Below are 23,328 nucleotides of genomic sequence, written 5' to 3'. Positions count from 1 at the left end.
CAGTTTGTAATTTTTTATAGTAGCTGTTGATATGCACCATTAGTACAGAGATTGAAGCCAAAAATCAGGAATCTTTCTCTATGTAATTAAAACTGAAATGTAATGTCAGAAAGTTGAATATGATTATAAAGCTGGATCTCATGTTGCTTCTCTTACCATATTGATTGTAGGTTCCTTAACTATTTCAAAGTGAGAAGTCTTCACTTCGTAAACCATTACCTCCAGAAAGAAACCAGCTTATTATTTAGTAACAGCCCATGAGGATATTAGACCTCACTTAGATTAAAACAACTGGTTCTCCATTCTGAAGAAGGATGGACTCAAGGATATGCAGACTGAGATTTCAGGAGCATGTAGTCCCTGGCACAGCAAAGGAATACACGTAGAGTTTGGAACAGAATTTATGACATTTGATTGAAAAACAAAATTATCTCCATTCTTTTTCCAGTCAATAATCAAATTGATTTTGTGTTTAATGTTCCAGTTTATTAAATATAGCAATATTTCTATGTAGCAGTCTGAGTTCTTTGTATCACAAGAGTGCTTGAATAACTTATGCTCCCGCTTTAATAGACATTGTTCACATTTCTCTGCACATGGCATATGCCATGAAAACATCTGCAAAAATGATGGTTCTGAGTCCTGCTATTCCTCACACTGACACCTCATTATTATAAATCTGTGCATTATCTGTGATTATAAAACCACTGAAATCTGCTACTGTAAAATAGGTTGTCAAGTCAGCATAGCCAGTCCAGAATGTCTGCATTCAAGCCTTATTATGGAAGGCATTTTTCTTATTTTTTTTAAAAGAATAATATCCATTCTCATGTATCTTTTCCTTGTTGTTTTTTTTTTTTAATCTTGCAGACTAAGTCAATCTAACTACATTGTTCTAACTACAGACAGTGTTCTTTCTCTATCACATTTGCATAAATATTTTAATATACCAGGCTCGTATTCTGGTAAGTGTAATTGTGTTTGATTATTTTTCCTACGTGAAAATGAGAAATTCATATGAGCATCTCGTAACTGAGATGCAGTTGAACTTTGAGGAAAGAAATTATCAGTTGTCTGGTAAATACCTTCTAAGATATTCTCATCCTACATAAGAAGTTTATTCTAAAATAGTCACATTTATTTTAAATCCATGGAAGTGTATGACATCTGCATTACTTAGATATGCAATCATCTGTGAGGTTGGGGCACTTCTCACTAAAAACAGTGGCAATAAGAAGGTTGTATTTTTGTATTGAGAGCTGGAAATCACAAAATGAGTGCTTGCTAGAGAAGATGTTTAAGATAAGAACATGATGCAGAAAGGATAATTAGGAAAATAAATTTCCAAATTTCTTGCGAAGGTTCATAATAAAGATTTGATTTGCTAAAGTGTCTTTTTTTTCTTTCAAGAGACTGTAAGATAAACGCATAGAGATTCAAAAATTAGTGCATAAATGCACATAAATCACTAAAATCAAAAGTTTAGTTCCCTTGAATTGATTAATAGTAGTGCATTTTGCTACACCTTACCATGTACGATTTACAAAAATATAGAGAGAAGGCACTAATATTTCAGACAAAACCCATTTTACCTATCCTGTAGCCATCATAACACAGATTTCACTCGTGAAAGCAGTTCCCAAAGGCTGTCTGCATGCGAATTCATTGACACTAACATCTCAAAGGAAACCCCACAAAGGAAAAAACTAAGAAAGGTGGTCATTAATCCTGAACTATGAGGTCTTGATCTTTCTAGATTGTTGACAATTCTTTGTATTCCATAGTTTCTTTTCACACCATAATGTCCCAGCTAGTAACTTTCTGTCTCCTGGAAGTGGAGAATGCTCCCAAGTGAGTTTGGAGTTGCCAAATGCAACAGCTGCAGCTGCAACTGTCTTGTGTCATCCCTGTGACACACTGGGGAGAAGGAAGAGGGCTAGAAATCTTTGAAAGGAAGATTTCTGATCTCTAGATGACCGCCTAAGGACTCAAAGCTTTACAGCCATTTAGGTACATCTAGGTAGATTATCATTAATGTATGAAAATCAACTAGGCTACCTGCTGTGGGGAACATGGGTTGGGATCATCTGTGAATCAGAGTACTGGTATTGACATCCAATTGAGGCCTCTTCTGTACTAACTGTAGCTTGGCATATGGAACAACTCTGATGTTTTAGATGTGTTTTCAAGTATATGGATTCACTAGGTGGAATGCTTTCTTACTCAATTTGTTCTAATTTTCCTTTCTGGAAAAGGGTAGCATTACACTTAAATTAATACATTTTTTATAATGATGGCTATCATTCAAATATCTTTGGCTCTTTGGCTGTGCAGTGTAAATATACCTGTGCCCTAAATGCAAAGACCTGTGCCCTAAATGCAAAGAAAAAATGAGCTTGAGTCATTCAGAATATTAATGAAAATGAAGCAGAAAAACAGCTTCTATTTGCAGTAGCAGGGTTGAATACATAAATAATGGGCAGTGCAATTAAAAGAATAGCGGAATAATGGCAACTAGTTTGCTCTAGGGTGTTTTTGTCTAACATTGTTTTACATATTCCCCACATAAATTCCTTCATAAATGCCCTGTGGTTTTGTGTGTTTTGTGGACTGCAGTGTTCTAGGAGTAAAAATAGCCAAGAATTTCAAACTGTGAAGAAGAAAATAACAGCCCCCTAGTCCCCTACTGCACATGGCTGGAATGAAAGACCACCAACAAACACCATGTGTGTCCAAGTTCTGATAGAGGAAACAGACTGAAGAATGAGAACTGCCCTTCTGTAGAAATGTAGGGGAACTATCATTCCGATGTTGCATTTGTGAATATATTTTGAATAGATTTAAAAATCTACAAGTTACATTTTCCTGGTAGTAACTGCTGCAAGAGCTGTTGCCTCTGCTTCTATTGCTGTGACTATTATAGGTACCAGTATACACTGATCAATGTAAAAAATCCAGAAAAGTAGGAAGTGTGGTGGCCCATCTTTCTTTCATCTAGAAATAATCATGCCCAATCAAAATGAGATCAGGTAATGTTATATCAGTATTAAGCCCACAGAAGTGTTCTTGTGGGGTGCAAAGGAATGAGAGCTTGTGAAACTCTTCAGAGAAGGTACAGGTCTGAAAATGTGGTCACTCTGAAAAGCATTTTGGAATGGTCATGTAGTAACTCAAGAACATGATTTATTGTGTTAGTATGTCTTAGTATTCAGGTTAAACATAAGCTTACTGTTAGTTTGAGAGCATAGATACTGAGCCTCTACTGCAAATACTGAGCAAGGTTACTGAAAGCAGAAGATGATGTTACTGCCTGTGCTTCTTTACAAATTTTATCTGGGTTTTAGATTTTCCTTTGTGAGGGATTTTTTTGGTAATTGTTTCTTTGTTCTGTTGCTGGTTGTATTGGTGTTTGTTTTTTTTTGTTTTTTGTAGTTGTTGAGTTTTTGTATTTGTGGATGTCATTTTTTTAATCTAGAAATGATCTATTTGTGAAATCACAATATTTATTAGGCTATAGGACTTATTTCATTCTACAAAGGTAGAAACGATTGATAGAATGATTCTCTATGAAATAATAAGTAGTTAAATATTTGTACTGAATACCAGTTATAGAAAAATCTCATATCATATCATTGATAATACTATATAATGATAACTGACTAGAAATGTAGAAAGAACTTATGATTACATGCTTACATTTCTTCAAATGCAGAAATATTTTGAAAGAATAAAGATGGATTAGGAATGTGTAAGTTGGGTCCAGCCCATGTTTTTGAAGACAGAACAGAAAATTTTTTAGTCATTTTAAATTACTATATATTACAGCCTAGAAAACTGATATAATACCTTCAGATTCATGAAAAATTAGCCAGCTGAATATGGAAATATAATATATTTTGCTGTAGGTCAAGAAAGAAACTGTATTCTCCTGGATGAGGAGCTACAAGATATGGTTTACTAGCTTGTGGTAGCAATGGTAATGGGTGGACTAAATGATCTTTTAGGTTCTTTGCAACCTTGAGATTCTATGATTCTATGAAGTTAAATGAGAACAAATTACACAAGAAAGTAGTCTGTTTTCTGAAATTAAAGCTATTACCAATCTGTTCGTTTATCATGATATTCCAGTTTAAATGAAGGTTCAGACCTTGAAAAAAAAACAAACTTGCATATTCATTGCTCAAGAATATGAAACAACAATAATACAGCTATGAATTTATTTTCATCATCGTAAGAAAGGTTAAGACTCTAAAAGATTCTCTAATGCATCTGATTATTTTTATTCAGGGTGGCCTTGGTTGTTACAATGCTGAAAACATAACTTGGCAGTTATTTTTCTCCAGGCAGTAAATTTCAAACTGACATTCATAGAATCATAGAACAGCATGGTTTGGAAGGATCATTATGACATTGTGTCTGGAAGCATTCCCAATTTAGTCAGTATTACCCCTGTCTCTAGGGACCAAATAACAGGTAGAAGTTAATGAGATATTACTGGCATGTGCAGTTTCAGTGGCCTGCTGTTGGTTGCATTTGGCATTGAGATTGGGAAACAGTAATTAAAATAAGCAATTACTAAATGCAGAGGAAGCCATGTTTATAATATGCAGTAATGACATAATATAACTCTTTCCTCACACGTGATCACTATGAGAATAAAATAGTGTTGAAAAATGACACCTTCCACTGTTACAGATTTTGATTTCAAAGCAGTGAGTAATACTTGTGTCCTCCGAAGGTACTTGCCATAGAAATCCCAAGTACTGAGTATCTGCAAGTCTAACGTATGAAGAAATTTGTCTTGAAAAAAATGAAAAACTGTAATTAAAAGAGCATGACTAGCATGACCTATTCTTTCAAGAAAGTCTTTCCTGTTCTGCTTTCTATGTCTGTCTTTTGGCTTATAGACTTTCATTATCTTTAGGATCAACTGGATGCCAACTTGTATTACTTTTTCATTAATAATGGTTCATAAGAACATGGCAACCCTTTCTTGTATCTTTTATTTCTTGAATTTACCTCACATTGAATATGATTTTGTTATTTGCTCAGGCCTTTCTCAGTGACTGATTTTTAATAAAATTTTATTATATGCTGGAAAACATTTAATACCGGACATCATTAAACTGAAAGCTGAAGCTCTTTGATTTTACTGCTTACTTTAAATAAGTTTTCATTATTAGCACAATATCTTGACACTGTATTAGTTTTAGATTTTTTTTTTTTTTTTAACTAAGTGTAGTCAAGGGAAAGTGGAGGGGAAAAAATAATAGCACCTGGCAACTCTTACTCCATATCCCAGAACAACATCATTCTCATGTAATAATGTCATTATAAACATTATCATTTAAGTTTTAGTGGCGTGATCTTTCTCATTCTCCACATTTCATAGATCAGCTTTCTGACCTCTCCCTAACTTGTTACAGGTACCAGACCCTAGTGCCTTAGGCCTACTGCAAGCTTTAACAAGTTTATGGACAAACCTGTTTTTTCTTTTCCCTATCAGAAGGGAGAAAGAGGAGATCTCTTGATGGCATTCCAGGTGTTACTGTCCTATGCTACTCATCTCTCATATCAAGCCATGATCTTTTTTAAACATATTTTTAATTATTGTTCTCTCCTAGTTACAGTGAGTTACAGTGATTGGGAGAAAATATAGTGCTTATAATTTTATTCCAAGTTGCATTTAGCAGAAAGATAGTAACACATTGCCTTATCTTGTGACTCTCCACTGGTGTTTGTGACCGGTTCCATTAAAAACATATGGATATGTAAGAAGGTTGGCCATTGTAAGACTTCATTTTGTTAGATGAGGGCAATTAGAAAGAAACTGAATTTACTTTCCTTTGCAATTCCATTTAAGGATATCTACTTCAAGAATTATTATTATTAATACATTTTCTCACAATATTACATGTAAAAAGATTTGAAATCTGTGGAGGGTCTAATTAATCACTTTAAGAGGCTTTTCAGTTTGAATATAATTGTGAAATGACTCCCAAGGGAATTTCTCTGCCCGAGGATGTGTTCATGGTGTAGATGATAATTACTAATGTTGGTATCCTCTATACAACATCTATTATTAATCTATTGTTACAAAGCTTCACTTTAAATGTGTATATGAAACCAGATGGGGAACATTAGAGATAGTTAAGTGTTCTTTTATTTGAGGAAAGATATGATTTGGAAAATGTCAGAAAGATGTGTCATCAATTGATTCTCGAGAACCGAGTATTTTGGCTATTAATAAAAATAGAATTTTCTAGTAATTTAATTAGAGCAATTGCACTGAACCACCAAACATAAGAAATACAGAATAGGCCTAAGACATTCAAATTCAGTTTAGTTTTGAGCAATTTAAGAAATAGCCTTCTGACCTAAAACTGAGGAATATGTTCTTGGAGAATACTTCCTTTGGTGAACCCAGATCCTTGGAAAGGCATATTCTTTATTACTGGATTGTGACCTCTACCTTTATTGGGCAATCCAAAACTGGTTTAATGCAACCATATCTGCTTACATTTATTCATATATTTATTCAGAGATGAATTTACTAATATGCACATTTATCTATAATGTTTTCTAGTTTTTCTCTTTCCTGGAGAAACTGTTTGCCTTTCATTAAGCACTGACAGTTAACAATTCATTTTTCTGTGCTTATTTACAGTGGATTCTTATGTACCTATATAGAAAACATCCATGATTGATATGTGTATTAAGGAAAACTCTATCCCATTGTCAACAGCAAACTTGTAATGGATTTTTGGTCGTAGGTTATTTGGGAGAGAAGTCAAATGAGAGGAAAAATTTTTGTTAGATAATACAAGGCAGAAAAATGTAGTAGAGATAATCCTACTATAAACTATTTGAAAAAGAATTGAAGTACTTCATGCCAGGCCTGTAAAAGTGACAGTGTGACACAGAACTAATCCTTTAGATAGCTATGTGTTAAAAAAAACAGTTATGTCTTTGCTATATAAACAGTTATCATTTCTCAAGTTGCCTCCAGTTCTTTTGCTGGAGTTAGAGAAACAAAACAATAAAATTTTATGATTGAAACAGAAATTATTAATGATATGAATGCTAGAAGTCTCTTAGAAAGTTTCTCAACAGTACAATTAGCTCAAGATAATCTTGATGTGCTACATGACAAATCCACTCATATTTTTAGGTCAAATGATTACAACCTTCAGATAATGTAATTCTTCTCTTGGCCATTTTAAAGATTGTTCTGCTTTACCTTTTAGCTTGACCATGTTAGTGTGCTGGGTGCAATATTGTGCCTTGGAAGCAGTTCAGCAATGATATTTTTATACTTTTAAGTGTATACAGTGAGATACACATATCTATGTGATGTAAATAAAGGTTTTAGGATCAACTTTTGAGAAATTTATGGAAAGGCATTCTGTAGAGGTGAAATGATAGAACTGTAAACATGACTGAATTGTATTACCATGAGATCTAAACTTGGGACTGAAATTCTATAGTGCTACAGAAGTGTATTCTCTAAAATCTGTGAGAAGGACAAGAGGTTAATTTAAGGGAAATGTCCACACAGAAGGATCATAGGATTTAAAAAAAGAAAACCAACAGAAGAAAGGATCTCTAATGGTACCTAATTTTAGTGAATGCTGAGCAGGCTCAGCTTACCCTGAGATGGTTCCAGTGGTGCCTAGGATTTAGGAAGAGCAAATTCATAATATATTGCCAACATCTTCCAACAGCAGTCAGCTCTCCTCAGAATGCTCACTATATCTTTAGAGGCAGAAATAGCCTTCAGGGAATGTTGGTAGTATTACCCATGCTGATTTGAAAGAAAGCAAATTCCATAGCAGGAGAGCACTTCTCTCAACTATAAAAAACAGGATTAACTAAAGCTGGGCCTGCTAAGGGAGAAGAGAAGATCTAGTGAAACTGCGTTAATTTTTTGACTGGATTATATAAAGCATAACTTTTTTTTTTTAATTAAGGCTGTTAGTACACACACTTTTGGCTGTTAGTAAACACTCATGAAAGATATGTTTTTCAAAAGGTATTTTTCTCCTCTTCACTTATCAACCAATTGATTAAAATGAGACAGAAGCTGTAGGCAGCTGTCAGAACACCTCCCTGCCTACACACAAAACCCAACAGATAATCACATTCATTCTATCGAATGCTCATTTGAAGACCGTGGAGCCCGTTGCCAGCCTTGGCTGGATTGTCCTACACATCTACTATATAGTCCAGATTTGGCATCTTCTGACTTCAGTATGTTTAAATTGATGAAAGACGGGCTACATGGGCAACATTTTCATAGCAGTGATGCTATCATAACAGCTGTGAAACTGAGTTTCTTTCACTGGTGCAGATTTTTACAAGCATGGCATTCAGGCTCTTGTTCATTGCTGGCAAAAAAAAAAAAACAAAAAAAAACTAACAGCAGAGATTGTGGAAAAATAGTGTCTTGTAGCTGACAATTTGTTCAACTAGTGTTACGGTACTCTTTGTATCTGTTGTGGTTATGGAAATCAATAATAAGCATTATTTTCAGGGAGATCTTATCCTCTATTGAAGAGCAAACAACCAATGGGCTAACCTCAGATGAGAAATTATTAGACTCTCAATTCTAAAAGTAGTTATTTTTCATTGAATTTTCATAAATGTGAGGGTCACTGACCCTTGAAGTTGAACAGTTGGGGTTTTTGCATTCCTGGGATGCTGTGCCATTTCAAATAATGCTGGAATACCATCTGTTCTCAAATCTCTTATTTTTTTACGTTGTGTATTCCCTCATGCTTTTAACTGCAGTCTTCAGTTCTGTTATCTAAAGAAAATTATAAAAGTCTTCTTTATTTAGAATCTTCCTTCTAACTCCACAAATTGTCAGCACCTAAAATTTTATAGTGGTAGAATTGTCCTGTACACAGAATATGCCTGACTATCCTCTAGCCAAGCATTAAAAGATTTCAGATGACTATAGTTTAGTTCCGTTATCACCAGTGTCAAAATGCGCTTTAAAAAGCTTTTTCTGCTTAGTCAATTCTTTATTCATAAGTAGGCACACTGCAGAAACGTGTAAGCAAGAGCAGTCTAGAAGCCCAAATGATCTTGTAGAGTAAATTTAGCTTGTCAGAATGTACTCAGAATTAAATGTTACTGTGTTATTACTGGGTTTGTATACACATATATTTTATATTCCATGGTAGTAAGAGCCTTAAGAAAATGTTATCTGATTGGTTTCATGAAAAAAAGCAAAATACATGCTTCAGAAAACTTGCAGTGACCTTCTGATCTGAAGATAGCAGCAAGCATAGTAATAGTTTGTTCAACAGCAACTGTGAATCCTAGAAGAAAATGTAGGAAAAATGCATACAAAAAAGAACAAACCTATTGCTGCCTCTACCAAAACTGTCACTCTGTGAAATGATCAGATGGGTTTTGCCATGAGAAAGGCATTTTTTCAGCATCTCCTTAAGTGGCTGTGGCTATAAACATGGTACATGCAGAATTCAACACAAGATGTCAGCACATGTTTTTATAGCCAATATATAAACAATATGCAAAATGCTAAGTATTCCAGGCTGTGTCCTCTTTAGTGTGCTCCACTTCTGACACACTACTATCTCAGTTTTTACTGTGTTCTCTTTATAACCTGTCAGTTAGGGAGAATAAGAAACGGGTCATTATCATGTCCTATTTATAGGAAAAATAATAACTAGTAGTTTGACTGATTGCATTTAATCTCAATCTTATGTTCTCTTTCGTACTTGAGTGTGCACACATACACAGGCACACAATTATATCTGAATCACTGTGTTACATAGCATGAAATATAATCTTGATGTAAATTATAATAAACTATGATATATAAACATACAGACACTTGTGAAGTACCCTATTTAGATTCTTGCATGATAGTCATTATTGATTGAAACTTCAACTTGGACTGTCAATGCTTAGCTCTATTAGAACCCAAAACTTTGTGATATATGCTATCTTCCTAGTGCTTAATTTTCCTAAGCGGACTGACAGCTGTCTACAGTAATTTTCAGTGTTTTCCATTCTCACATGTTTCATACAATATGTATAGTTGCCATAAGGGAAGGAAGTGTGGTGTATTGTCTTCATCTTATGGCCATTACTTTTGTGGGTTTCGCAAGGTCAGTATGAGGACAACAGATTGCCTAGAGGAACTGTGGTTGCTCTCTCCCTGGAGGTGTTCAAGGCCAGGCTGGATAGGGCTTTCAGTAACCTGGTCTAGAGGGAGGAGTCCCTGTCTCTAGCAGGGGGATTGAAATCGGATGATCTCTAAGATCCCTTCCAAACCAAACCATTTTATTAATTTATGAATAATATTTCTAATATTTTCATTTAAGATGGGTAACTTTTAGCTCTTCTTATTAAGTCTCACTGGAAAACGTTTATTTTTTTTCTTAATCTCTTCAAATCACATAATTGAGGTATCCTCTAGCATGAGCCTTGGGTTGCAGTTAAAGTAAACGCATCATTTTGAGAGTCTTGAAAATCAATATACAGCAAATCATTACAGAACGCTTCTTATTGATCCTGAAAAACTTTATTGCATACATTTTCATGAGAGTTTTTTGTTTTCTTTCTTTTCCTAAACTGAGTGTGGAAACATAAGAAAATGCAATTGATACAGGTTGGGCAACAGAAAAATGTCAGTTGAAAGTTCTACTGGAAAGCATTTGGTTAAATTATGAAATATGCAATGCTCTCAAAATGAGCTGTGCTAGAAAAAGAACAATGGAATTCAGAGCACAATATCATAGTGGACAGATATGGCTTCTTTTCATATGCAGGTAGCATTGTATTTTGGTGACTGTTTAAACAGTCCTCTATTGCCTATTTAGATGCCCTAGAATAGCTACCCATCAATTTCTGTAGAAGGGCTTTGCTCTACCATTGGAGGTATTTCAACATCAGCTTAAACTCTAGTTTGCTGTACATTGGTAAAGGACTTTCATTCCATTCTGAAAATGCAAGTATATTTTGTAAATTACCAAAGGAAGGTAAACTGTCATTATTTTCAACTACTGTGCCTCTTTCATGCCTGTTTCAGGTATTATTTTCCTGAGGAGACTCACTTTAACTGGGAAAATTGTGATGTACTAGGAAATGCTCCAAATGATGCTAGAAATGTTCAGAATCCCTTCCCTAGCTCTTTGCAATAAGATTTTATGAAGTTTTTTTTTCTTCTTCTAGAGTAGTTTTTCAAGAGAAAAAGAATCCCATACCAAAATGCTAGAATGCCTATATTGTACACAAGATAATATAATACTAAGAGAGGCAGGTGCATATGTGAGGGAAAATAGTGCACTCATACTAATGTTCTGGAAAGGATGCTTCAGGAAGTAAGCCCATCTAAATATAACTCATATCATCTCGAAGATCTATTTGAAAGAATAAATCCTCTCCTTCTGATGGATGTTCAGCCATGTGAGCTTATCATAAACATTCATCTCTGAGAAATTCCTTTATAACTAACACAAATACTCATGAAAAGTGAAGAAAGGAAAATGTTACTTCATTGTCCATGTTAAAGTTGTGCTTACAATTTTCAATTTCATTGGAACTGAGTTTTTCCTGGATTCTTTGTAAAAACTTGTTATGTTCAGTGTTGGCATAATGTATATGAGAAAGCAGATATTCTCCACCTCAACGATGTTTAAGTATAGTGCAAACAAAAAAAAAAAGGGAATTCTGTTTGCTTAAGAAACAATATGTAGAAATTTAAATATCTTGTATGCCATTGGATTTGCAGTCCTTTGAGATGAATTGCCCTATGTAAACATAACTCTGTAGTTGTGATGTGGAAATGAGTAGAAAAGAAAAGTGAACTGTGTCTCTCCTCCTACTAGTGAATAGTATTGACTATTTGGTAGAGAAAAGTTAGTTAGCTCTTTTAAATATGTATACAGATGTACACAAATATATGTATGCATATGCAGTGACCCATTACCATCATAGTAACACATAGTGCAATGTTTTGTTATTAGAATTGGACTTTTCATGTATTTCTGTGTGTGAGTTAAACTGTGAAAGAATTTATAATCAGGATATTAAAAAATGTGTTACAGTGATTTGCTTTATTTTTGTTTGCAGGCAATCATATGTATTTATCTGTGATTTCTGTTGTGGAGAGATTTAAAAGATTACCCCTTTAAAATGTCTGAAATTCATAGAGCTAGGAGAGCAAGTACAAATTCTACTGCACGATGCTAACAGTGACTCTACTTTTGTAATTGCAAAGGTTGGAACTAAAAAGAGGAGGAAGGGAAAGATGATAGAATCAACATCTTTTCTTGAATAACTGGCCTGTGCGTGCCAGTGGTTTGCAGATGAATTCCTTGGTTTCCAGAGTTCGGGTTGGATGTCAGGGAAAAATTGAGGAGTGGTACTGCATCGGCACAGGCTGTCTGAGAAGATGGTGGAGTCACCATTCCTGGAGTGCTCATGTAACATGGAGATATGGTTCTTAGGGATACGGCTAGTGGGCATGGCGGAGATGGTATGGGGTTGAACTTGGGGATCTTAGAGATTTCTTCCAACCTTCATGGTTCTAAGATTCTATCACAGCTCTGGCATTGGTTGTTTTACATGTTTCTAGTTTTCGTGGTTAGCAGCCTTTCTGGAAGGAGGTGAATGCCAACATCCCCAGCCTGGAGGGCTCTGCTGCTGATCTTGCTCCAGGCACCAGTCTAATGTAATGAAGTATAGCCAGGTAGAGCAGGCATGCCTGCTAGCTTACGGGCTTTCTCTGTGTGTTATTTTGTATGTTTGGGCCAGTGCAAAGCTGTTTCTGGAAAAACTTTAATGATTCCTGGACTGAAAGTCCAGACTATGGATATGCTTGTCATAATGGTGTATGTCACTGTAGAAAAACTATCTTGGTTCTTATGCAACTGATTTATTTATTTTATTAAGTTATTATAAACCTCTCTCTGCTCAGTAGGAAATTGCTTAGTTTGTTTTTCTTACATTCAAAATGCTGTACAATTATTTTATTAGATCCTATGAGTATCCTTAATTGAAGTACTTCTTTAACATGAAAATTCATAGAATCATAGAATCATAGAATCATAGAATCACCAAGGTTGGAAAAGACCTAAAAGATCACTCAGTCCAACCGTTCACCTATTCCCAATAGCTCCTACTAAACCATGTCCCTCAACACAACATCCAGTCTTTCCTTGAACACCCAGGGTCGGTGACTCCACCAGCTCCCTGGGCAGTCCATTCCAGTGCCTGACCACCCTTTCTGAAAAGTAATACTTCCTCATGTCCAGCCTGAATCTCCCCTGCCATAGCTTGAAGCCATTCCCTCTGGTCGTATCACTGATGACACGAGAGAAGAGGCCGACCCCCAGCTCACTACAGCCTCCCTTCAGGAAGTTATAGAGAGCAATGAGGTCTCCCCTGAGCCTCCTCTTCTCCAGGCTGAACATTATCAGCTCCTTCAGCCTCTCCTCATAAGCCCTGTGTTCCAGACCCCTCACCAGCTTTGTTGCCCTCCTTTGAACACGTTCCAGGGCCTCAATATCTTTCTTGCAGTGAGGGGCCCAAAACTGGACACAGCACTCCAGGTGCGGCCTCACCAGTGCTGAATACAGGGGAACAATCACCTCTCTGCTCCTGCTTGCAACACTGTTTCTGATGCAAGCCAGGATGCCATTGGCCTTCTTGGCCACCTGGGCACACTGTCGGCTCATGTTCAGCCGACCATCAATCAATACCCCCAGATCCATTTCCTCTACGCAGTCCTGCAGCCACACCGCCCCAAGCCTGTAGCGTCGCCTGGGGTTGTTGTGGCTGAAGTGCAGGACCCGGCATTTGGCCTTGTTGAACCTCATCCCATTGGCTTCAGCCCAGCTCTCCAGCCTGTCCAGATCCCTCTGTAGGGCCTTGCTACCCCCAGGCAGATCCACCCTTCCAGCCAATTTGGTGTCATCTGCGAATTTACTGAGGGTGCACTCGATGCCCACATCGAGGTCATCAATAAAGATATTGAAGAGGACAGGCCCCAGCACTGACCCCTGGGGAACACCACTCACAACCGGTCGCCAGCTGGATTTGACTCCATTCACCATCACTCTCTGTGCCTGGCCCTCCAGCCAGCTCCTTACCCAGCCAAGAGTGTATCCATCCAAGCCTTTGGCTGCCAGCTTCTACAGGAGAATGCTGTGGGAGACAGTGTCAAAGGCTTTGCTGAAGTCTAAGTAGACCACATCAACAGCCTTTCCCTCATCCACCAGATGGGTCACTAGGTCATAGAAGGAGATCAGGTTGGTCAAACAGGACCTGCCCTTCACGAACCCATGCTGGCTAGGCCTGATCCCCCAGTCATCCCGCACATGCCGCATGATCTCCCTCAAGACAATCTGCTCTATAACCTTCCCTGGCACCGAGGTCAGGCTAACAGGCCTGTAGTTCCCCGGATCCTCCTTACGACCTTTCTTGAAAATGGGAGTCACGTTGGCAAGCCTCCAGTCTTCTGGGACCTCACCAGTCAACAAGGAGCGCTGACAGATGATGGAAAGCGGCTCAGCTCTCACCTCCGCCAGTTCCCTCAGCACTCTCGGATGGATCTCATCTGGCCCCATCGACTTGTGACAGTCCAGCTGCAGCAGTAGGTCTCTGACTGTTTCTTTCAGAATCACAGGGGGGTTAGTGTGCTCCCCAGCCGAGATTACCAGGTCAGAGAGAGGAGTATCCTGAGGATAACTGGTCTGACTTTTAAAGACAGACGTAAAGAAGGCATTCAGAACCTCTGCCTTTTCCTTATCCTCAGTGGTAATTGAATATCAATAGAAACCCCTGTTGTGGAAAAGAATGACCTGATGATTGAAGTTACAGGACATAAATGTGATGGTTTGTGTGGGCAAATCATCTGGCGAGTAGACCTGTCAGTATAACTGTGACATCTCCTATCACCAAATGTTGACTAGAGAAGGAGAGGTACAGTCATGCTGAAAAACCATGAGGAAGGATGCAGGATTCAATAACATGATCATGCAGAGGGTTGAAACCATCTTCAAACCCAAGCCATTCTGTGATCATCTCTGCAATAGGAAAGAATTCAGCTGTGTTTCAAAGTCAAAAGATTATAGAAGGTGGGATTCTGTTGATTTAACTTTCTGGTCTTCTTTAGCCATAAAGTGAGGCTAGTACAATAAAAATACAGGCTTTGAGAAGAACATTTGTAAGACATTGGAAGTAAAAGAATGTACAAAGTATAAGTGAATGAATGCCAAAGGCTTGTAGCAGGGACAGGCTCTGTAGCTTCTTCCAGTACAGACTTTGGAAGAGAACTGAAAGAACTGATCAGTTTGGCTTGCTTTTCAGGTATAAGTATTCTGAAATTTTGAACACAAACCAAGCGAGCACCAGTGGGTTCCATGAGCAAGCATGTGTGCATAATGCATGGTAAAAATGTAACTTATTTCAAGTTATTTCAAGTTATTTCATTTTCTAGTCAGGTTTGTGAAGTCTCACCAGGAAGATTTTGGAACTAAAAATATTTCCAAGAAAAAAAGGTTAAAGGACTGCTGGTCCTTTAAAAAATGCTCACATGTGAAATCCTGGATAGATAAGTTTTGGGGAGAGTTCAGAAAAGCTCTGGACAAATTGGGAAGGAATTCAGAAACTGTTTCCAAATCAATTTGCTCCAGAGTACTTGGTGACATTTTCATCAGGTTAGCTGTCAATCTAGTAAATGGACTTCATTCCGGCAGAGAATAGGATATTCTTTTCTTATTATGAGAGACTTCTTTTAATAATAAAGAGTTGTTATTCTTTCAAGAAGACTTTTGTTTGCAAAGTCTTATTGAAAACTTCCTACATAATCAGCAAACTTATAAACCTTCAAAAGTATTGGTGTTTTATTTTAATATTGATTTTTTTTTCCCTTGATTGGTGTAAGAAGTCAATCTCAGCTTTGAAATGTTATTGATTAAACATTCCTGCATAAAATGTGAGAATGTTCTATGCCATTCTGACTGTAAGAACAGAACTCAAATCTATAGGAACTAATCTGGACCTGGCAAAACTCCTTCCCATCTTCTGTTCCTTTTTGTCTTTATGGTTCTGGTAACCTTGGACCCATGCAAGAAGTGTCATGGCATTTCAATCTAGATCTCAAGATATACAGATCAATGTTGGCATAGGGTAACAATATGAAAAGTATTTGGAGATGATTGTTGTGCAGTAGCTTGGATGATGTGCTGCCTGTCAAGTAGAAATCATACAACAAATGAAGTTTCTAGGATAAAGCATTACACTCAGATTGTAGTGTTATCAGATGAGAATGGGAAATGTTTTTATTTTGTTTATTAGCAGTAGTATTTGAAAGCAAGACATGGGAAAAATGCTTCCTTGGTGGCAGTCTCCCCTAAATCTCTTAGACTTCCCTCATTTTGTAGTGTGACATGCTGAGAAATCTGATATCTAGGCAGAGGTGTTTATTTTCTCCTGTTAATAAAGGTTCAAGCTGACTGGTTTTCTTAGCCTCCTGTGTAGATTTACTGCTGTAGGTAGTCAAGAAATCAGGTTAATGTGTGCTGTACCTGTGCTGTGAATCATTCAATGCACGTATAGCCATCTTATTCAATAAGAGGAAATTTAAGTTTGCAGAGCTGTGCTACGATTGCTGCCCAAACAGGCAAATAACTCAGTACAGATGAAAGACCAGTTATGAAATGATAATCCATTATTTCACAAGAAGCACAGAAATATGAGTTTGGAAATTTTTTTTTTTCTCCTTTACACTTCTCTTTCTTCCCCCCATTTAAACGTTGATGGAAGAGAAAATTTTATTTAAGTTGTTCATTGTTATCAAGCACTGTTCTTTGTTACTAACAGGTTGCTCTTTGTTAGTAGCAGGTTGCTCTGGTAGGCGTTGAGATGGATCTTACATATATCCACAGAAGGAGACTCTGTAGCCTTTCTGGGCATCCTGTTCTGGTGCTTCATCACCCTTACCATAAAGAAGTCTTCCCATATTTTTGTATGGAACTTCCTATGTTCAAGTTTTAGGCCACTGCTCCTTATTGTGTAACTACGCAGCACCAAGAAGAGCCTGTCCTCATCCATTTGCCTCCCACCTCCCTTTAAATATTCAAAAACATGAACATTAAACATTCCTTTCTATAAAACTTACGGAAAATGCAGTGCGTTTAGTAGTTAGCTGTTTGCAATATCTGATCTTTGTAATTTCCTGATTTTCTAAACTGACTCTTATGAAGTTTTGTCTGTATTAACTGTTGGTTTAATTTTCCTTTTCTTTCTTTTTTTTTCAATATCCAGCAAAATGCCTCAGCAGAGAAAGAGAGTCTGCACGTGGCCTCAAGAAAGGAAGAAAACCAGAGTGTGCAGGAGTGCAATTCTCAGGATGTGAGTTCAATCAGGTTTTAATCTAGATGCTATGAAAACATCAAAACCTTAGGTGATTATCCATGTGATTTACTTAAGTGATGATGTAATAGTGAACATAGGCAATCTCATCCACAGTGGGATAGGATCCACAGTTCTAGCTTGTGAAAGTATGGAAGATAGCATCAAAAATATCAATCACAGTAGTTCTTGAGTGAACTGCTGAGCACTTTCATCCACACACAACCATCTCCTATGGAGATGAGATGTGGCTTGCTGGTAGCAATCACAGCAATATGTCACAGTACAAAGAAAAGACTGGGGAGTAGATCCAGGTGATAGAGTGCCTAACAAATAAGCTAAATAAATTACACATTTATGTATACATTTATTGTTTTATTTATTTTTTTCTTCATTATCTTTATTTCTTCTTTTTTATTTATTTTTTTTTTTTCTTCAGTTATAAACAGACTTCTCCTCTGCCACACTCTCTACAGGGGCAAAGATTAATAGCATACTATCACTATCTGCAAGAGTGCATAATTTGCTGTCAAAACTTTATGTCTAAAGAAACATTGCATCTTCTTTATGTCTAAGGAAACATTACATCTCAAGATCTTACTAATAAAGGAGAAGAAAGAATAAAATCTAATGTTCTGAAGCTGGAACTAACTCCACTTGGATTATGAACACTATCACTTAGATAAAATTTCAGTCTTGAGAATCCATTTGAACTTTTCTTGTACTTTTAGCCTTATTTGTTTTTTTGTGTATTTACCCGAAGTTTTGCAGCTGCTATACATTCTTCCAGTTGTCTCAAATGTGTAAACGTACTGCAGTTTTTCTTCATGGCTTTATGCTTGTCCATTATAATTAATATAGTATACACTGGAGTGAGTACAAATGAAATGCTGTTTACCGACAGGATAGGGACAGGCCAAATGAAATTAGCTCATTTAATTTAGACACTGCTGACATCTTTGCTGTCATGAACTTTGATGTACGACTTGTGATAGCCAGAATTGGGTAGAATATAGTATATAGCACATTTTGTTTCTTTCAAAACATACAGTCTGTCTAACACCATAAAATCTTAACTTCAGTTTCACTGTTAAAGATATATTTATTTTCTCTCTTCCCAGAATCATAGAATCACTAAGGCCAGAAAAGACCGCTAGAGATCCCCATGTCCAAACCCAGCTCACCCACACCATACTTACTGACCACGTCCCTCAGTGTCACATCTGGAACATCTCCAGGGACAGTGACTCCACCACCTCCCTAGGCAGCTTGTGCCAATGTGTGACCAATATAAATTTCCTGGGAGCCTTTTCTGATTCATAAAGACAACTTTGTCCTTTGTCTCTTTTTCATTTCAAATATTTCCTATATGTGTCATTTAAAGCTATCTTCTTGGTTGTGCTAAAACCCAACAAGTTATAAAATGTTTATTTGTTCTTTTCTCATCTTACATTTCTCACTGTGTCCTTGTAGAGTAACTGATGGGTAAAAGTGATAGTGCTTTTATTTACTGCCTTAATTTCCTGTAGTAAACAAACACTACACATTCATTAATCATTCCATGACAAAGAACACTGAGTATTGGACCAAAACTTATTCATGTTTCTAAGCAACCACAGCATTTACCTTCATTTTTCTCTGTCAGCTCTGTGTTCTCCCTTTTCTTTCCCAAGGAAGTAATGGGAGAGAATAAAGAAATCATTATCGTAACAGAATTCCAGTGATGAAAATCATTATAGAATTCTTGAAGTGATTTCAGTAATACTGCTCTGTTAAAATTCTTTAGCAGATCTGATAAACAGTTTTCTGGAATAAAATGTAGACCTAACTTGCCTAATAACATTATTTCCATAGCAGAATGACATTCTAATAGTTCAGCTATTCTGTAAATATGTCAATGATTAATGTTCAACTTCAAAAATTGGAAAAGTTGTATTATTATGGGGAAAAAAGATGAAATATAAGAATTCAAAATATCCATTCAATTAGTTCAAGAAGCATCTGGGCAACACTTACAGATACATGGTCTGATTTTTGAGTGGTCCTTTGTGGAGCTAAGGTTTGGACGTGATGGTTTTTATAGGTCCCTTACAACTCAATATATTCTACGGTAAGTGCATACTTCTTTCAGTGGAGAGCTAAAATCTTGTGACCTAGCAAATTGCAGTCTGAGATAACAGCAATCTGCTATATGGACATGTAGACCATTGCCTTTTAGAAATGAAGAGATTGCCACATATACAGTAAAGAAAGAGGCCTGTATTATTATGCATGGATTAATAACAATTCAAATACCAAATAAATTGCAACATCTGATAGAATTTGTGTTATATTAGAAAGCGTGATTTTGTTTCTCATATTCTCCTATTTCCATATGTGCAAATAGGAATTTGCCAGAATTTATCACATTAGTAGAGATGGAAATATTTTCTTGATTTCCTGTCTACCTGTGATAAATGACATGATTACTTCAGAAACGAACACAACTCTTATTCAGCATTTAGATAGAATGGGATACCCTTGTAGTTGCATCATTTGCCAGTTTGCAGATGAAATTGAATAGTTTAATAGCCAAGGAAATGCTGAATTTTGATTGCCTTTTTGAAAAATCTTTTTAAATGAAGATGCACACTTAGCTGATCCACTATTATAATTTATACATCAAGCTGCAAACTTCTCCTACTCTGCTGTATAATTCACTAGCTAAACTGAAAACCATAACTTCTGAAATTTTGCATGCTTTAATGATTCAAGCTGCACATTTTATGACCTGAATTTCATATAAATATGTCTAGCTAATAAAATCGCATACTAAACTAATCAAGAAGGAACAGTATTTCAACAATATGCCCAACCTCAGTTATCATATCTTCTTAAATTTCTCTCTTTGCTGTTGCATACACAAAATGTATTGCTTAAGGCAACACTACTAATGCATTTGTAGCTATCACTATTCAGAATTTTCAGTGTTGTATTTAAGAGCTTTTAAAATTAAATGCTCAAACATTAGATTATTGGTTTCTTGTTGAATGTGTGTTTGCCTTCATATTACTATGAGCAAAGCAGAAATTTATATATTAAGTATTTTTATACTTTTTTTCACCATCTCTTCTGATTTTGTGGAGTGTGTAAAGATACTCTGTTGTGGCTTAGCCTCAAACATTTTCCTGGAATTTATGCTGAGGGGAAACATCCCGGGGAAGATGTGAAAATTTGGAAGAAGTCAAGTCACTATTCAGTTGAAAAGAGCCTTTACAACTTAAATACTTTCATTTAATTCTCACTCCATTTGCATATATTAGTTTTTAATAACAAAACCAATATACAACTTCCAATGTGAGTAAATATTAAAGCAATGGCCAAAGACTATCTGTGCTTTACTGTGTTTCACATTTTAATTTATTTGCCTATAGAGTCATTAATTCTAGTCCTGAATGGACATTTAATTTAATTACAGTAGAAATTTTAGTCCCATTTAAAGACATAAGCCTTATAATGCAGAGGTGTTTTTGATTTGCAGTCTGATATGTAATTCTTACAGCATCTTCTTTGTACTATTCACCTCTGTTTTCCATCATTTAAAAAAGTATATTTGCAAAGAAATTGACATTCTTGTTGGAGTAAAATGACAGTGATCAAGACTAACAAGCCTTCTGATACCTTGAGATTTCTTTGACTTCTCTACTCTATAAGCTCTATGCTTAGTATACAGAAGAGATCTAGTAGTTCAGACAAGAGAAGAATAATAAAAGAGTCATGGAATCATAGAATCACCAAGGTTGGAAAAGACCTACAAGATCATCCTGTCCAACCATGCACCCATCACCAATAGTTGTCACTAAATCACATCCCTCAACACAACGTCTGAACATTCCTTGAACACCTCCAGGGTCGGTGACTCCACCACCTCCCTGAGCAGCCCATTCCACTGCCTGGCCGCTCTTTCAGAGAAGCAGTATTTCCTAACATCCAGCCTAAATCTCTCCTGGCGCAGCTTGAAGCCATTCCCTCCAGTCCTATCACCAGTTACACGAGAAAAGAGGCCAATCCCCAGCTCACTACAACCTCTCTTCAGGTAGTTATAGAGAATGAGAAGGTCTCCCCTGAGCCTCCCCTCCTCCAGACTGAACAATCTCAGCTCCCTCAGCTGCTCCTCATAAGGCATGTGCTCCAGACCCCTCACCAGTTTCATTATCCTTCTCTGGACACCAGAATCCTCAATTCCAATGTCAATTTTCAGTGTTACTATTTCCTCACACACAACAGAAGATTGTAATTATTCACCTGTTCCATGGAACCACTATAGGAATGAATTTCACTACTCATAATTCAACATGTATAATTTGTGGCACTGGGTTGCCATGATGGGAATGGGTTGAGGTTGGACTTGGTGATTTTAGAGGTCTTTTCCAACTTTAGTGATTCTATGAGATAAAAACAGAAGGAAAAAAGCAAACTAAATATTAAATTCCTAAAGATTTACAAGAAGATCAGACTACCCAGGGAAGTGTCACCAATGATTAGATTTTTTTTTTTTTAAATGGGTATTTTAGAGGAAAAAAATAACAGTAATTACCTGTGATATCTGTATTGACAGGTTGGCAAGACATGTCTGGGGAATTACAGTAATTCAACATCTCGTTTGAAGACAGCAGAAACAGAGACAAGCTTGCAGGTATTCAATTTCCAACAAATTGTTGGGTTTTTATTAAAAGATCTTGCAAAGCATTAAGTTACTTGAAGTATTTCTACACATTCTATTCTAATGCTTTTGAGACAGAACTGCTTACTCAATTCACAGACTCTCACTCTTCCACATTTCAGTTCATCTATTCATGATAGCTTTTGGCTATTAACAGTTTTCAAAACTGTTTCATACTTGACCTGGAGTAGCCTTGTAGTCAAATGGCTCAATTTAATATGGTCATATCCACAGCATTGGGAAGAGTAGGAGAATCTGCAATTATGCCAAGCTGTAATCAGTAATCCTACGAATGAAAAAGTCTTACATGAATTGTACACCTGTGCTTTTCATTTGAGAGACCAAAAGAAGCAAGTTTAAAAATATAAATAAAAAAAACTTAGTGTTGCATGGTTTTTTCCACTGTCAAAGGATGCTTGCACTGATGCTGCTTTCACCCTCAGCAGATGTTGCACAACCCTCCATGGATTAAACCTGAAGACAAAAAATCACCTGAAAAAAATGAGAAAAACTTTGAAGATTCTGTTAGCACAAAAGAAAAGAAACTGTAAATGCCACTAATGCACATTTACAAATGTTCATCACTTGCTTCCAACTTCACATTCTTTTTAGTCCATAGGCAGGAATAAACCAGATTTCTAAAGCATGCATTTTTCACTATTTTATGAACGTTTGTTAGCTAGTCAAGAATAGACCAGTTAGTACCTTTCAGCAATAATCCAAAAGGAATGTTTGAAGAAATGCTTTGTAATACAGTCCAGTTTTTGAACTATTATTATACCTGACTTAGTAATTATGTACTATAAATTAGTTTGTTAAAAAAGCCATTCCCAAATATTTTCTCAGTCTGATCTATTTAATGTACCTTTATGTCAGATTAGATTTTAGATCAAGAAGTAAGGAACAGTGAATGCAGAAAAATATATGTTAAAAATCTACATAAACTTAGTCATAGTACAATGCAACTCATCAGAAGGAGGAAAGATTTAGGTTGGATGTTAGGGGGAAGTTCTTCACAAGGAGAGTAGTTAGGCCCTGGAATGGGCTGCCCAGGGAGGTTGTGGATGCCCCGTCCTTGGACGTGTTCAAGGCCAGGTTGGACGGGGTCCTGGGCAACCTGATCTGAATGTGTGTTTGGTGGCCCTGCTGGGCAGGGGGGTTGGAACTACATGATCCTTGAGGTCCCTTCCAACCCGGGTGATTCTGTGATTCTGTGATTCTGTCATCAGAAT

The 23,328-nt window shown here is 36.6% G+C and overlaps 1 protein-coding gene across 1 annotated transcript in view; it reads left to right on the top strand.

Annotated features, from left to right (window-relative positions):
- Window positions 1-23,065, top strand: part of LOC128086869 (leucine zipper protein 2-like) — a 152,374-nt gene extending 129,309 nt beyond the window's left edge. The window contains exons 10-12 of the mRNA XM_052695861.1: window positions 17,308-17,394; window positions 21,992-22,069; window positions 22,543-23,065. Coding sequence (XP_052551821.1) covers window positions 17,308-17,394; window positions 21,992-22,069; window positions 22,543-22,647 — 270 coding nt within the window. The 3' untranslated portion in view covers window positions 22,648-23,065. The remainder of the gene's footprint in view (window positions 1-17,307; window positions 17,395-21,991; window positions 22,070-22,542) is intronic.
- Window positions 23,066-23,328: the final 263 nt, after the last annotated feature.

Source organism: Tympanuchus pallidicinctus, unplaced genomic scaffold (genome assembly GCF_026119805.1).
Source record: "Tympanuchus pallidicinctus isolate F22 unplaced genomic scaffold, pur_lepc_1.0 scaffold3, whole genome shotgun sequence".
Taxonomy (NCBI): domain Eukaryota; kingdom Metazoa; phylum Chordata; class Aves; order Galliformes; family Phasianidae; genus Tympanuchus; species Tympanuchus pallidicinctus.
Note: the sequence above shows the minus strand (reverse complement) of the source record. Positions and strands in the feature narration are given on the sequence as shown.